Source organism: Piliocolobus tephrosceles, chromosome 13 (genome assembly GCF_002776525.5).
Source record: "Piliocolobus tephrosceles isolate RC106 chromosome 13, ASM277652v3, whole genome shotgun sequence".
NCBI classification, from domain to species: Eukaryota; Metazoa; Chordata; class Mammalia; order Primates; family Cercopithecidae; genus Piliocolobus; species Piliocolobus tephrosceles.
Window position 1 is genome coordinate 7,817,736 of NC_045446.1, and position 14,345 is coordinate 7,832,080.

The window sequence follows — 14,345 nt, forward strand, 5'->3', positions numbered from 1 at the left end:
AACGCTCTGGCGCCTGAGCTTCCCGGACTGTAAAACGAGGAAGGAGAATCTCCAAGGTGGGTGGGCGCTCGCGGGGTCCCATCTCTAAGGAGTAGGCCCAGAGTTAAGCCCACCCAGATCCCATCCCCGAGCCTCACTTGGAGAAGAGGGTAGTTACAGCTGAGAAAAGCGTGATGAGTTTCACTGGCTGGGCAGGCGTGCTGAACTCAGCTTAGGACAGGCAGGCTGGGGCAAGGACACCAGGGACCCTAGGTTGCGTGACCTTGGGCCAGCATGCTCCGCTCCCGACCTCAGTTTTCCCATCTGAGAAATGGGGATAGAGGCCGGACTGAGTGGCTCATGCCTGTAATCCCAGTACTTTGGGAGACCGAGGTGGGAGGATCACTGGAGCCCAGGAATTCCAGCAGCCTTGGAAATATGGCGAAACCCTGCCTATACAAAAAATTTAAAAATGAGCTGGGCATGATGGTGTGGTGCGCACCTGTATTCCCAGCTACTCAGGAGGCTAAGACAGGAGGATCAATTGAGTCTGGGAGTTAGAGGCTGCAGTGAGCTGTGTTTGCACCACTGTGCTCCAGCCTGTGTGACAAAGTGAGACCCTGTGAAGAAGAAGAAGAAGACAGAGAGAGAGAGAAAAGAAAGAGAAGGAGGGAAGGAAAGAAAGAAAGAAAAGAAAAGAAAGAAAGAAAGAAAGAAAGAAAGAAAGAAAGAAAGAAAGAAAGAAAGAAAGAAAGAGAAAGGTTTTGGATTCAGTTTACAAGCATCTATCATGCCCTGTGCTTCAGCCTGTGTGACAGAGTAAGACCCCGTGAAGAAGAAGAAGGAGGAGGAGGAGGAGGAGGAAAAGAAAGAAAGAAAAGAAGAAGAAGAAGAAGACAGAGAGAGAGAGAAAAGAAAGAGAAGGAGGGAAGGGGAGGAAGGAAGGAAGGAAGGAAGGAAGGAGGGAAGAAAATACATAGAAAGGTTTTGGATTCAGTTCACAAGCATCCATCGTGCCCTGCAGGGACATAGGAACTGGCTTGTATTAGATGACCCCTCCCAGGTACACGTGGCCCCAGTGCTGCTTCCTGGACCTCCAGGGCCTCAGATCTTCACATCTGTGCCTGGGTCTGGCTTTGCTCCCAAACTAGACAATCTGGGCAGAAAATAAGCTGCAATACTGGTGGGTTAATTCATTTTGTATGTGTGTGTGTTCAGGCAAAGAGCAACTCAAAGACCATTCAATTAAACATCCTTACCCACTTAAAGATTAGGTAACTGAGATGTAGACAGAGGAAAGACTGGTCCAGGGTTTTATCTATTTATTATATATTTGTTGGACACAGATGTTTACTGGGTGTCTTCTATATGCAAGTATTGTGCTTGGCACTGGGAAGGCAAGGGTGGAAGTGGAGAATGACAACAGGGCCTGCCCTCATGGAACTTACATGCAGGGCAAATTGGGTGCACCCAGAGGGGGCCTAGAACCCAGCCTATGACCTCCACCCCTGACCAGGTCAGGTCTCTGTTCCCTTTGTCCCTCTGAGAGGCACTAGCTCAACTGACTCTTAAAGATAACTAGGCTTATGGACAAGTGGATATGAGGGGAAGGGCATCCCAGGTAGAGGGGACCTCTGGGCAGTGGCACTGCAATCAGACCACGTGGGCTGAGTTTGGGGAGCAGGAAGGTCATCTGGTGTAAGTGGATACCTCGTAGCTAATTAGAGAGGTCGTCCTCTCTAGAAAGCGGTGGCTGAAGGTCTGTGAGAGGGAGGCCCCTGAAGACTGTCTCCATTGGGGTGGAAGTGATCAGAACCTGGGTGGAGAGAAAGGAACCTCTGGGACTACAAGTGAGGCTTGGGGGCCTCACTTCGAGAAGACCACAGGCCCGGCAATGACTCAGGAGTTTCGGCTGCAGCTTCAGGACGCAGATTAGCACACCTCTGCCCCCAGATCTGCTGGACTACGGGAGAGTCTATGCGACAGGCCCTGGGCAGGATCCTGCCCCACCTATACCACCCAATCTCTGGGACTTCGGATCCTCTGGGCCCCAGTTTTGCAGTATGAGTGTATGTGTGCGTGCGGCCACGCGCTCGCTAGGAGCGTGTGGTTCGAGACCCCAAATCTTCCCATCCGCAGGCCCCCGGGAGTCTACAGGATGGCGGCAGAGGCGGGAGGGCATTTTCAGCACCGGACGACGGACAGCACCCGCGCGCAGAAGAGGAGTGGGAGGCGGGAGGAGGAGTCAGCATCCTGGGGCTTGATTGGCCGTTCAGTCACTGACAGTGGCGGCCTCCCACCACCACCTCCGGGGCTGCTGGGGCTCCATTCCAGGATTTGAAGTGTAGGTGACGGGGGAGGAAAACAAGCCCAGAGAGGGAGGAACAGGCGCCCCGAAGGCCAGGGCCTGGTTGGAGCTCGACCGCCCCATTCCCTCCTGGAGTACGTCCAACCAAGGAAGCTTCGTTCACGACTCCGGCCGCAGGTCTCCTCTAGTCTTCCTGGTGCAGTCGTGGCAGGTTGCGTCAAGCGCCTCACCGCGCAGGCGCGCGAATAATTCTCGCCCACCTTCTTCCTTAACTCTTCTATTGGCTGTTCCCTCCGTGAACTGGCAAGCCCGTGATCCAATCCTGGGCACCACAAGGCGCTCCTCCTGTCCCTTACCCGGATGTTGCCTTCTGCCGAATCCGCTCAGGCTAGAGTCAGTCAGTGGCCAATTGGGAGAGGGGAGGGGCGAGCCGGCGACGCCGAAGAACCAATGGCAGGCGTGGGAGATGACGCCGCGGACATGGTGGCCGAGACCGGCGGGGTGGGGGACGTGTCGCGCGGCCGGGTGGCCTCGGTCGGTACTCTGGGCGCGGAGCAGCTGCCTTATTAGTATTCGTACCCACGAGGCGGCGCAGCGGGCCCTCGGGGAGAGAGAGCGTCGCGGCCATGGCTTATCACTCGGGCTACGGAGCCCACGGTGCGTGGGGCGCTGGCGGGGCGCGGCGCGGCCGGCGGGGGGAGAGTCGGCGGCGCGGCCCGCTCACCCCGAGGGAGATAGCAACTGGGACCGCTGCCCAGGGCGGGGGTGTCACTCGGGTTCCTGCCCCTCGCAACACTGCAACGCGTCCCGGACTTCGCTCTCTCGGCCCAGTCCTGAGACCGGGCGGTGGCAGCACAGCTAGGAGTCCCACGGCAGAGTCGGGCAAAAACGGGGTCTACCTCCGCTTCCAGAAACTCCTTTCACTCTTGTGAGCCTGGTGAGGTCCCTGAGCACTGTCCAGGGCCTCCGGGTAGCCAGCTGTCGCCTCTCCCCGGTTTGTTCACACAAGGATGCCCTCCCAGTTATCTGCACCTAGCAAACTTCTACTCACTATGGCTCAGTTCAGAGGTCACTTCCAATGAGAGGCCTTCAGAAACCCCAAGTGGGCAACCACTTCTAGGCGGTGCCTCAGCTCTTCCTTTGCCTACATTTAGCAACAGATTTCTCGCAAAGGATCCCTCATCAAAGTTTTTTCTCAGCTCCCCCTCACCCAGCTTGGGGTCCCCTCACTGATCGGTGCCTGCAGGACCCGTGCAGGGCTGTCCAGCCAGGGAAGGGGTGGTGGCTTGGGCTCATGCTTGGTATTTCTGTCATCTACTCTGATACCTCCAAACCCACAGGCTCCAAGCACAGGGCCCGGGCAGCCCCGGATCCCCCTCCCCTCTTCGATGACACAAGCGGTGGTTATTCCAGCCAGCCCGGGGGATATCCAGCCCCAGGAGCAGATGTGGCCTTCAGTGTCAACCACTTGCTTGGGGACCCAGTGGCCAATGTGGCTATGGCCTATGGCAGCTCCATCGCATCCCATGGGAAGGACATGGTGCACAAGGAGGTGTGGCCTGCCCCCAGGGCACGGGTGGCAGAATTTTTGGCGAGGGCTGGGACATCATGGGATTCCACCCGATTCCTCACAGTGTCCTCAGGGATGGAGAACACGGAGGGGCACTCTGAGGCCTGGGGTGCGGCTTGCCCACAGCCTCCTTTCTCCCCTCCCAGCTGCACCGTTTTGTGTCTGTGAACAAACTCAAGTATTTTTTTGCTGTGGACACAGCCTACGTGGCCAAGAAACTAGGGCTGCTGGTCTTCCCCTACACACACCAGGTGAGCTTCCTATCAAGGGAGCTGGTGGGCCTTCCTCATTGTGCCCGAGTCTGGTGCCCAGACCTCAACCCCCTTCTCTCCTCTTTTCTCTTCTTCCCCTCCTGATGTGGCCGCTGCTGCCACTGCCAGAACTGGGAAGTGCAGTACAGCCGTGATGTTCCTCTGCCCCCTCGGCAAGACCTCAACGCCCCTGACCTCTATATCCCCAGTGAGTCTCCGACCTGGGCTGGGGAATGTGGTGGGGGGGGGCCGGGGGGGGGGACTTGTGTCTTGAGGGATGAATGGGAAGAGAGGCTCAGCTACTGAGTCAGCATCTGTTCTTGGTGCTTTGTGTATGTATGGCAGTTGCAAGACACCAGGCAGGCAGTGCAGGGTTACCAGTAAGGAGCTTCCTAAATGTGCCTTCAGTGTCCCCAGGACACCCTTTTGAGACCTTCCTGTCTCTTGATTTGGACTATATCCCTCCCCAGCCTGGAGCTCTGGGTTTAGACCTGGCTTTGCAGATTCCAGCTGTGGGACTTTAGGCTGGTTATTTGTACTTTTCAGTAAAACAGGACCAATATAGTCCCTACCCCAAAGGACTGTTGGAGAGATTCAGCAAGGTGGTGTTTGCTCAGCACCTCGCCTGGCACACAGGAAGGACGTAGGAAACATTAGCTCTTATCATCGTTATTACTTGTCCTCCAAGGCGTGCTGTTATCCCTTCTTCCAAGAAGCCTTTCCTGACCCCCTGAGCAAGTGGTGGCTGCCTTCTGGGTTCCCACAACTGCCTGTCCACGTGGCATTTTTCAGGCTGTCCACATGTGCAGCTGACTCTTCTCTATCCTGTTGGCTGCATAGGGCCAGGCCCATCATGGACACCCAGGGTGAGTGAGTAAGTGCAGGGACCAGCACACAGATGAGCTTCCAGTGAGGGCAGCCAGTGGGACTGAGGGCAGGCAGCCAGCCTAGGTGTGCTGGGCAGCACAGGGGTTCCTCCATCCTTCATTCCGTGTGCCCATCGTAGCCACCGTGTAAGGCTGGAACTGGCACCCCCATTTTACTTGTTGAAGCCAAGCTTCAGAGGAGCTTCAGTATTTTTGAGGCCTCAGAGTTGACGGGCGGTACAGCTGATTTCCTGACTCCAGAACTCCAGACACTCCCCGCTGGTGGTCATGTCAGTGCTTTTTTTTTTTTTTTTTTTTTTTTGGAGAGGGGGTCCCCCTTGTCACCCAGTCTGGAGTACAGGGGTGTGATCTTGGCTCGCTGCAACCTCTGCCTCTCACGCTCAGGCAGTGATCCTTCTGCCTCAGTCTCTTGAGTAGCTGGGACTGCAGGCTACAGGCGCCTGCCACCATGCCCAGCTAATTTTTGTATTTTTAGTAGAGACAGGGTTTTGCTATGTTGCCCAGGCTGGTCTTGAACTCCTGGGCCCAAGTGATCTGCCTGCCTTGTCCTCCCCAAGTGCTGGGATTACAGGCATGAGCAACAGCACCCTGCCAGTGCTAGTGCATTAAGCGAGGCAGAAGACAGAGTTAAAACTGCTGCTAATGCCCAGCTCCCACTGGCTCTGAGCTTTTATGAACACTGCCCAAAGTTAAACTTGGAGTTTCCTGCATTGTTGGGCAGCCAGAGCCCTACCAGTGCCGAGACTCAGAATTGCTGACTGAGGCGAGGTCATCTCCGTGGCCCCAGACTCTAGGGAGAGAATGGGTGTCCACTGAACCTGCATTCTGGTCTTGCCAGAAACCAGTTTGGTCCCTGTCTAGGCAGAACAATGGCCTTGGCCCATGATACAGTTTCTGAGATGCAGTAGAAAACTGATGAGCTTCCCAGCACGGGGGTAGGAAAGGTGGCTTGTGGTCCTGGAAGAAGGGTCAGGTGGCATTTACACAGTGGGAGAGGGCTGATTGGAGACAGGCATCCCAGGCCAGGGCATTTGGGAGCAGAATGTGGAGGTCAGGCCATGCTGGGCTATACAGAGAAGGAAGTATGGGGCGTGTCAGTGACCCCAAATGCCTAGGAAGGCAGCTCTGATTGAGGAAGCCAGGCTGATGGCATCTTTCTGGCACTTGGCAGCGATGGCCTTCATTACTTACGTGCTCCTGGCTGGGATGGCACTGGGCATTCAGAAAAGGTCAGTGCCAAACCCCTCCCTTACCCTCCCCTCCCTGTGAGCTCTTCTCCCAACCTCCCTAGGGCATATGTGGTGGTCCCCAGCTCACCCTCTGTTGCCCCAGTCTCTCATCCTCACCCCTGCCTCAGGATGCCTGGCTCTGAGCCGCCCCTGCTTTGGCACAGGTTCTCCCCGGAGGTGCTGGGCCTGTGTGCAAGCACGGCGCTGGTGTGGGTGGTGATGGAGGTGCTAGCCCTGCTCCTGGGCCTCTACCTGGCCACCGTGCGCAGCGACCTGAGCACCTTCCACCTGCTGGCCTACAGTGGCTACAAATACGTGGGGTGAGCACCTGTGGGCCAGAGGGGGGCCTTGGGTCTGGGCCTGCATAGCTGTAGCCTCGAACTGTGACCCTGGACATGTCTTGGCCCCCAGTGACCTCGAGCACTGCTCTATTAAGAGGGAGGACCTGTCTCCAGCAGTCTCCTGAGGACCTGGGTGCCATGCAGAGGTTGGGGAGGTGTTGAGAGTCACTCTGCCAGAGTCCTGGGGAGAGAAGGGGATCTCAGATCCAGGACCTGGGGCTGAGTCCTGAGCCTTCCATATCCCTTTGGGGTCTGGGTCCCTGTGGGGACAGATTGAGAGTAAAAGGCGCTGTGGGACGTGGGGTCTAGCTGGGCTCTGGGCATTGGGGGTAGGGCCAATCTCAGCCCCAGACCCCTGGGGGTCACCAACCCTTTCCTCCTCCCACCCCCAGAATGATCCTCAGTGTGCTTACGGGGCTGCTGTTCGGCAGCGATGGCTACTACGTGGCGCTGGCCTGGACCTCATCGGCGCTCATGTACTTCCTTGTGAGTCTGGTGTGCCCCCCATTCCCCTGCCTTCACTTGAGGGCAAACCTCCCCCTCCTGGCCAGCCTTCAGCTCTCCTTTCTTCCAGGTGCGCTCTTTGCGGACAGCAGCCCTGGGCCCCGACAGCATGGGGGGCCCTGTCCCCCGGCAGCGTCTCCAGCTCTACCTGACTCTGGGAGCTGCAGCCTTCCAGCCCCTCATCATATACTGGCTGACTTTCCACCTGGTCCGGTGACCCCCTGGCCCCAGATGGCACTGAGTTTTTCATTCATTGAAGATTTGATTTCCTTGACTTTGTCTGACCTTTGTTCCTGGGGCCTGATGGGGAGCTACGGATACCTCTGGGCCTCTGCATTGCCCAGGGGACGGGCTTGGAGCTGTCTAGGAAGAACGTGGGCCCAGGGAGGGCTTCATGACTTTGGTGGCCTTGATACTGCCTTGCAAGGGTTTCAGCAGCCTCAGCTGGGAAAGAGAAGATGGAAGGAGGCTGCTGAGGGGAACTGGAAGGCCTCTGATACCTCTGGGGGGCTCCAGCAGGGTCTGTGGGCCAGTGGGATAAGACAAGCCAGGCTGGGGATTCAGCTTAGGGCTGCCCCCTATACAGTCCCTGTAATTGGCCCCCATCTCCTCTTCAAATTTTCCAGGAGCAGAACCGGGGCCCACATATTTGCAGTAGTTTATTCATATTTTGTCACAAATGGCCGGGGAGGGGGTGCCGGACTCCTCCAGGCGACATAGAAAATAGGTCCAAGAGACAAGGTGGGCTGAGGTTGGGGCAGATGGAGACAGGGCTGGAGAAAGAGCCTGGGGGAGAGGGGAGGGCAGACTAGGGGTGGGGCTGCCCCCCTGCTGAGCCTGCTCATTCCCGGTGCGGGTACCCCCCCACCTGCAGGGGGAGCCTCAGGGTGGGGGTGGAGGGGGGTGGCCCAGAATTTCCAGGGTCAAGCTCTGCCCCTTGGCAGGGCCCAAGTTTCCCCCGAAATGGACAAGGCCGGAGGTCCTGCCCTTTCCAGGACTGACTGCCATGCCCACAGGCTGGCAGAGAAGCCCCTGCCCCTGTTTAGAGCTCTGCCCAGCCGCTCTAGTCCAAGGGGGAGGGCTCTGAAGGTGGGGGGGTCCCCGCAGCAGCAGTTTGGGGGTTGGAGAGGCTGGGGGCACCAGTGCCCCCTCCCTCCCCAGGGCTGAGGCCTCTGCGGCCAAGGGGCAGGGCTGGGGGTGCACAGGCGTCCGGTCCGTTCTGGGCTCACTCCCTGGCCGGCTTCCCCCTTAGAAACTCACCAACGTATAAACCATACTGTGGGAAGATGAGCCAGTGAGCCTAGCCCTGCACACACACAGCCACCCAGCTACCCACCTGGCCACACCCGGGGCTGCCCTCAGTCCTCAAGGGCAAAGGGCATTGGAAGTGTGATGCTGGGACATCCCTTCCCTGAGTTCTGACTGCTGTGGGCAAGGCCTCACCTGTACAGGTAATAGAAGAAGGAGAGCAGGTAGAAGGCAAGTTTGCACCAGGACTCCTTCTGGCAGTAGTTGAGAATGTCAGCATTCATGATGGAGACCGCATCATACATGACCTCAGAGCCATCTGCAGGACGGTGGAAGTACCTGGGGCAGACAGGGGCTTGAGTGTCTGCCATCAGGGCTCCCACCCCCATCCTGCCCCCGTTGCTCATCTCAGTCTCCCCAAGGCAGCTGCTCCCCTCACCTCCAGAGGTGGTAGAAGAGGAGGGGGATGTTGAGGCCCAGGGTCACCCACTCTGCTGCACACAGAAACATCAGACAGAAGAGGCCGTGGATGGAGTATTCTGGGACCACCAGCTGGGGGAGTGAGGGTGAGAGGTCAGCGGCCTGGTGCTATGACAGACCCAGGCTTCAAGGGCACAGAGAGGAGCTGGGGTTTGGAAGGTGCCCACTGACCGTGACCTCTGGAGATTAAAAGTCCTCTGGCTTCCCACTCCCTCCCAAGTAGCAGAGTGGATCAAACAGGCCCAAAGCGGGGGAAGGCCTGGTTCTGGGCCACAGACAGTGGGGGCAGCGCTGGGCTAGGAGCCTCCTGCCCCCAGCCCTGACACTGACCTTCCTCAGGAGGCAGCAGATGCGTTCGATGTTTTTCAAACGCTCGCGCTGTTGGGGGAAGCAAAAGGCCGCGAATGGGGAGGCGGAGCAGCAGATACTGGAGCAGCTCCCACCGCCCCGCATGTGGCCACCAGGGGGCGCCAGAGCGGTCTCTGCGGCACTGTCGGCGCGGCCAGGAAGCAGCCGCGCCGTCCCCATGGCGACCGTCACCATGGAGGGGCCTTCACCCGCGTCTCCAAGGCAACGGCCCAGAGCCTGGCAACCGCCGCCCCGCCAGGAGGAACTCAGCCCTGAGCACGCGCCAGGTGTTTGCTGGGGGCGGAGACAGAGAGGAAGGGGGCATGGCCGTAGGCCCCCCACCCCACCCCCGTCTTCCCGTCCCCCACCCCCAGCCCACGACAGTTGGAAAGACGGACGGACACACCTCGGCACAGCACATGTATCACTTACTGCCCGCGCAGGGTTCCCCTGGTCGATGGGGTTCTTGAAGTCGGTCCGCAGCTCATCAAAGGCTATGATCTGGGGGAGGGTTGTGTGCCCGTCAGGGTTGGGGCAGCAGCTTATGACCTTCCCCCCAAGTCCTTCTGTGGGATAGGAGTTCACTGAAGAGGACCAGCCAGGTGGAGCTTGTTGCAAAGGTGGAGAAACCGAGGCCCAGGGAGGAGCAGGGCCTGGTCCAAGGTCATCACAACAGTCCAGAAGGGAACCCTAGCGTCTGGATGCCCAGTTCAGGCCCATGTCCACTACACCTCCTTCCGAAACATCCCAAGACATGGCCTCGTGTCTCCCCTACAAGGTCTCAGGCCCTGTGCTGAGCACTGGGGCTCCAGAGGCCTGGGATGCAGCCTCTGCTCAGGAGGAACCCAGGCCCAGAGGGATGATCACTCTGTGTTTCAGGTCATCAGGGTTTGGGGTACAGGACCTGGAGTGGGCGCTTAACCCTGTGTGGGGGTGAGGGAGTTCAGGCTCGACTCGGAGTAGGTGTTGGTGAGCAAATGGGGGAAATCAGTTCAAGCAGAAGGTGCAATGGCAGAGGGGTGAAAGGTCAGGAGACATTCAGGAGGCTGCGGGTTTCATGGGGCTGGCATGACAGCGCGGCGAGCAGGAAGAAAAGAGGGAGTGGTGGAAGAGGAGCTGGAGAGTTCAGCAGAGCCAGACATGGACAACCTGTGAGGCTGGAGCAGGAGGTTGGACTCTAACACAGAAACATTGTGGGGAGGCATTGAAGAGTACACAGCAGCAGAGTGGGGTGGTCAGGCCCATGTCTTAGGATTGGTCCATGTCTCAGGATTGGTGGGGCAGGAAATCCGAGCTCACTGACAGTCACAGCTGAGATCTAAGTGGTGCTTCTGCTGGCCGGTATGTGGATTAATTCATTTAATGCTTACAACCTAATGATTTAGGTACTAGTTTTATTTTCATGTCTGTTTTGCAGATGAGGAAGCTGAGACAGGTTAAGTGACTTGTCCAGGGTCACACAGCTGGTTAGTGGATTCTAACCCAGTGCGACTCCAGAGTTAAAATTCCTAACCACTGTGTCATACTCAGGCCAGACCAGCAAGGGGACAGTTTGCAGGGTTAGGGGCAGGGCTGACGGTAGTCTGAGTGAGGAGAGGTGTAGTGGAGACGGAAGGCGTGTATGGGAATCTACGGCTCTTTAGGAGCCAGACTCCAGAGGGTTCAAAGGGCTGAGAAGTGAAGGCAGAAGTCTAAGGTGCCTTCAGGTGTTGGGGTGTCTGGCAGACGGCAGTGTCCTCACGGGTTGAAACTCCCCAGGGGAGCAAGTGTTTGAGGGGACGATGGGATGGGCCTGGGAGGACACCCCAGGGAGAAGCTGACAGGTGACTTGGGGGAAATGGGCTGGCAGAGGAGCCTGCTGGGATCCCCTCCCATCAGCTCCAGCCCTAGGATGAGGCAGCAGGCCCACCACCCCCAGGCATCCCAGAACCCAGACGGCTCAGAGAGAGAGAACATGGGCTTCCTGGAGGGAGCTGGGGCCATCTGGATCACCACCCCCCCCCCCCCAGTCCCCCATTGACTGGGCAGCCGCCGCTTGGCACGCACAGCAACAGGGTCCACAGGGAGCAGAATGGTGCCGTCTGTGCCCCAGAGCTGGCATCACCAGCAGGCGGCGGGCGTCGCGCCTCCCACCCCCCAGGCTGCCTGGTGCTGACTCAGCCCCCCGGAACAAACAATCCCCCACGGTGACAGCTGACACGCGTCACTCACCACCAGTGTTGCCTAGGAACCACTGGGGCCTGGGCTGAGGGTCTGGAGTGGGATCTGGGGTCCTGCCCTGTAAGAGTCTAGTTCTTAGCAGCTGTGCACTGAGGACCACACCTCCTATCCCCTACCACTCAGCAGGCCGCACTAGGCACTCTGATGTGCACAGGTCCACTTTGCCAGTGAGGAACCAGACTCGGGACAAATGACTTGCTAAGATTGTCCAGTTAAATGGCTGAGTGGACACAGTACCTCACATAGGTGCTCAATCAATATCTGTTGAATGAACAAAGACATTTCTTCAAAGCTTGGGCCTTTCCTCCCAGCCTGGGTACTCCACAAGGGCAAAGTCTGGTTTTATTCATCCTTGACCCCCTCAAAGCCACCCAGAGCCTGATCTTTGGGAAGCATCAATGCAGGTGTGGTGGATGGAAAACTGCTGAGAATCCCCTGAGGACAGGGACCCCACAGGGCCTGTGGGAAGGGCCTGGGTGGGGAAGGCCCCAAAAAGGGGCATCTTGAATTCCAGAAGCCCTTCTCCCAGGAGCTGGTCAGCTCTGCATTTCCCAGCCTGTGGCCCCCAGCTCCCTTCAGCCCTTAGAACCCTAGCCCTCCTGCCCCTACCCCACAGAAAGAAAAATAGAGTAACTCGGGGTGGGGGTGGGGGAAGACAAAGCAACCAAGACCCAGGGAGACAGCAGAGCCAGGCCAGGGAGTGACAGGGCTGGAGCTGGAGTGTGTGCTGAGGTGTCCGTGGGGGCTCACTCCTCACACAGCATGGGTTCAGTCAGTCTACGGAATCCCGATGGCAAAGAGCAAGGTGGCAGGGGATGGCAAAGGGAGCGCAGGGGGAACCATGGAGCAGGCGGCAGGTCCCAGAAAGAGAAAGGAGAGAGGAAGTGGGGAGCCCGGGAAAGAAGCAGGTGAGGCACTGGGAGGAAGGAGGGAAGGGTTATGGGAAATGGGATTGAGGGAGGGGTAAGAGGACCCCCGAAAAGGAAAGACAATCAGGGAGGTGTGCGCGGGAGGTGTGGGCAGAGGATGCTGAGCTGAGCCGACCAGGGCCAAGCTGGGCAGGCTGTTACAGAGACAGGCACGGGGTTTGGGTGGGGGCGGGGAGGGAGGGCAGTAAAGTGGGGCCAGGGGCCCCCAACAACCAGCTGGAGGCTGATTGATAGTTTTATAGTGAGGGGAAGGGAGTCAGGCAGAGGAGGCCCTGGAGGAGAGGGGCTGGGAGGAGAGGAGAAGGGAGCCTGGGGGAAGCGATGGGTCGGAAGCAGGATGAGGAATGGACATTTTGAAGAACCAGGTGTGAGGCTAGGCCAGGGTGAGGGACAGGCCAAGGGGTATATGAGACAAAGGGGAAGGGGGGCAGGAAGAGGAGGGAAGCTGAAAAATGGAGAGGAAACCTGAGGGGCTGGGAAGCTCCCAACAGGAGGGGTAGGGAAACCCAAGGTGAGCCGGTGGTGGGGGCTAGGTCTCTGAGGGCTGATGAGAGCCAAGTGCTGCTTGGTCAGGGAGGGGGCTGGGAAGGCAAAGGGTTAATGGGCTATGAGATCTGTGGGTCCTGTAAACAGATGCAGTTGCCATAGCAACCGGCTCCATCACTCTGGCTGGAAAAACCCACAAAGGGGGGGGGGTGGGCAGCAGACAGACAAACTGCCCGACGGACTAATGGAGGCGGCTGGATGGTTGTGGGGGGGCGGGGGACGTAGAAGAAGATAAAGGAGCAAAAATTCCAGAATTCCACCCCCCACCTCACGGGCTGCATGGGGCAGAGGACAGGGGCAGAGGAGGGGGTCAGGGACCGACTGACATACACACAGACAGGCGGGGGCGGCGAAGGAAGGGGGGCCCTGGGAAGAAAGCCGACCATGGGGGGTGTTAATGGGGGCGAAGCCGCCAAGCCGACGGCTGGGGGATAGCAAGTTTCCCCGGGGCTCTGAGACCACCCGTCCTGGGTCCCTCCAGCTCCGCGTGGCCCCTGCCCCCCACCCCGCCCCCAGCCCCAGCCCGGCCTTACGTGCCAGATGACAAAGAAGATGAGGGAGGCGCACAGCACCAGGGTGAGCATGTAGCAGAACGCGGCGAAGGTGAACGCCATGGCCCCCGCGCCGGGCGGCGGCCCGGGGGGCGCCAGCGCGGGGCCCGGGCGCAAGGGGACGCCCCCCGGCCCGCGCTTAGGGCCGGCCGGGCATGGCCCGTGGGGCTCGGGGGAGGTGGGCGATGCGGCCGGGACCAGGACCGCGGGGCCGTGGGGGGCGCGGGACGCGGGCCGGTGGGCTCGGGGGGCGCGTCCGCTGCTGGCTGCCCGGGCCCCGATCGCTCATCCTGCGATCCCTCGCCCGCGGCTCCCTCGCTCTCCAGCCCGCGAAGCCGGCGGGGCGGAGCCGGGGGCGGGGCCGCCGAGCGAGCGGCCTCGGGCGGGGCTGGGTCTCCGCGCGCCCCTCGTCTGCCCTCCCGGCTCGGGCGCCACCCCCAGCCCCGACGAGCCCGCGGCCGTCCCCCTCGGCACCCCGCACCCCTAGGCACTCCAGCCACCAGCACAGCCGCACTCGGAGCCCTCGGGCGGGTGCGCAGGGCAGAGGCTGAAGTGCGAGGCACTTGTCACTGTCGGAGGCAGCAGAAGCACCTGGCTGGGACACACAGCGAAGCGAGGACAGCGGCTGAATGGGGGCAGCGGGGTTTTGGGGGGGCGCCAAAGGAGGTCGGGCCAGGTGCAGCGGGGGCCCTTTCGGAGGCTGCACGACCCCACACTTCTGCCTGGTACCCCGCGGGAGTTGGCGGCGGCACACCAGGTATGAGCTGATGGCCGCCGTCTCTCTCCCTGACAAAACGGTGCTGGGCCCTTGGGGACAGACCACAGAAGCACAAGCAGCTTTCCTGGCCCCAGGAAACGGGGTCAAGGGCTTTCACCAGCAGCCTTAGGACGCTGAAACCAAGCCAGGACCCCCGTGCACCCCACCAAGCGCGGGTTCCAGTTCCATCCCCCCAC

General features: G+C 59.4%; 3 protein-coding genes across 3 annotated transcripts in view; 2 read left to right on the forward strand and 1 right to left on the reverse strand.

Moving 5' to 3' along the window:
• Nucleotides 1-14,345, forward strand: part of LOC111533669 (pyruvate carboxylase, mitochondrial-like) — a 1,148,173-nt gene that overhangs the window by 641,754 nt on the left and 492,074 nt on the right. The window lies entirely within an intron of this gene.
• Nucleotides 2,729-7,343, forward strand: YIF1A (Yip1 interacting factor homolog A, membrane trafficking protein). Its single transcript, XM_023186571.2, has 8 exons — nucleotides 2,729-2,944; nucleotides 3,628-3,839; nucleotides 4,004-4,108; nucleotides 4,238-4,316; nucleotides 6,167-6,224; nucleotides 6,389-6,544; nucleotides 6,958-7,051; nucleotides 7,140-7,343. Exons 1-8 carry the CDS (start codon nucleotides 2,914-2,916, stop codon nucleotides 7,284-7,286), a joined length of 882 nt encoding a protein of 293 aa, XP_023042339.1. The 5' UTR covers nucleotides 2,729-2,913; the 3' UTR covers nucleotides 7,287-7,343.
• On the reverse strand, nucleotides 7,711-13,736 carry CNIH2 (cornichon family AMPA receptor auxiliary protein 2). Its single transcript, XM_023186572.3, has 6 exons — nucleotides 13,374-13,736; nucleotides 9,578-9,646; nucleotides 9,128-9,175; nucleotides 8,757-8,869; nucleotides 8,513-8,656; nucleotides 7,711-8,345 (listed from the first exon to the last, which is right to left on the reverse strand). The coding sequence occupies exons 1-6, from the start codon at nucleotides 13,452-13,454 to the stop codon at nucleotides 8,318-8,320; spliced, it is 483 nt and encodes a 160-aa protein (XP_023042340.1). The 5' UTR covers nucleotides 13,455-13,736; the 3' UTR covers nucleotides 7,711-8,317.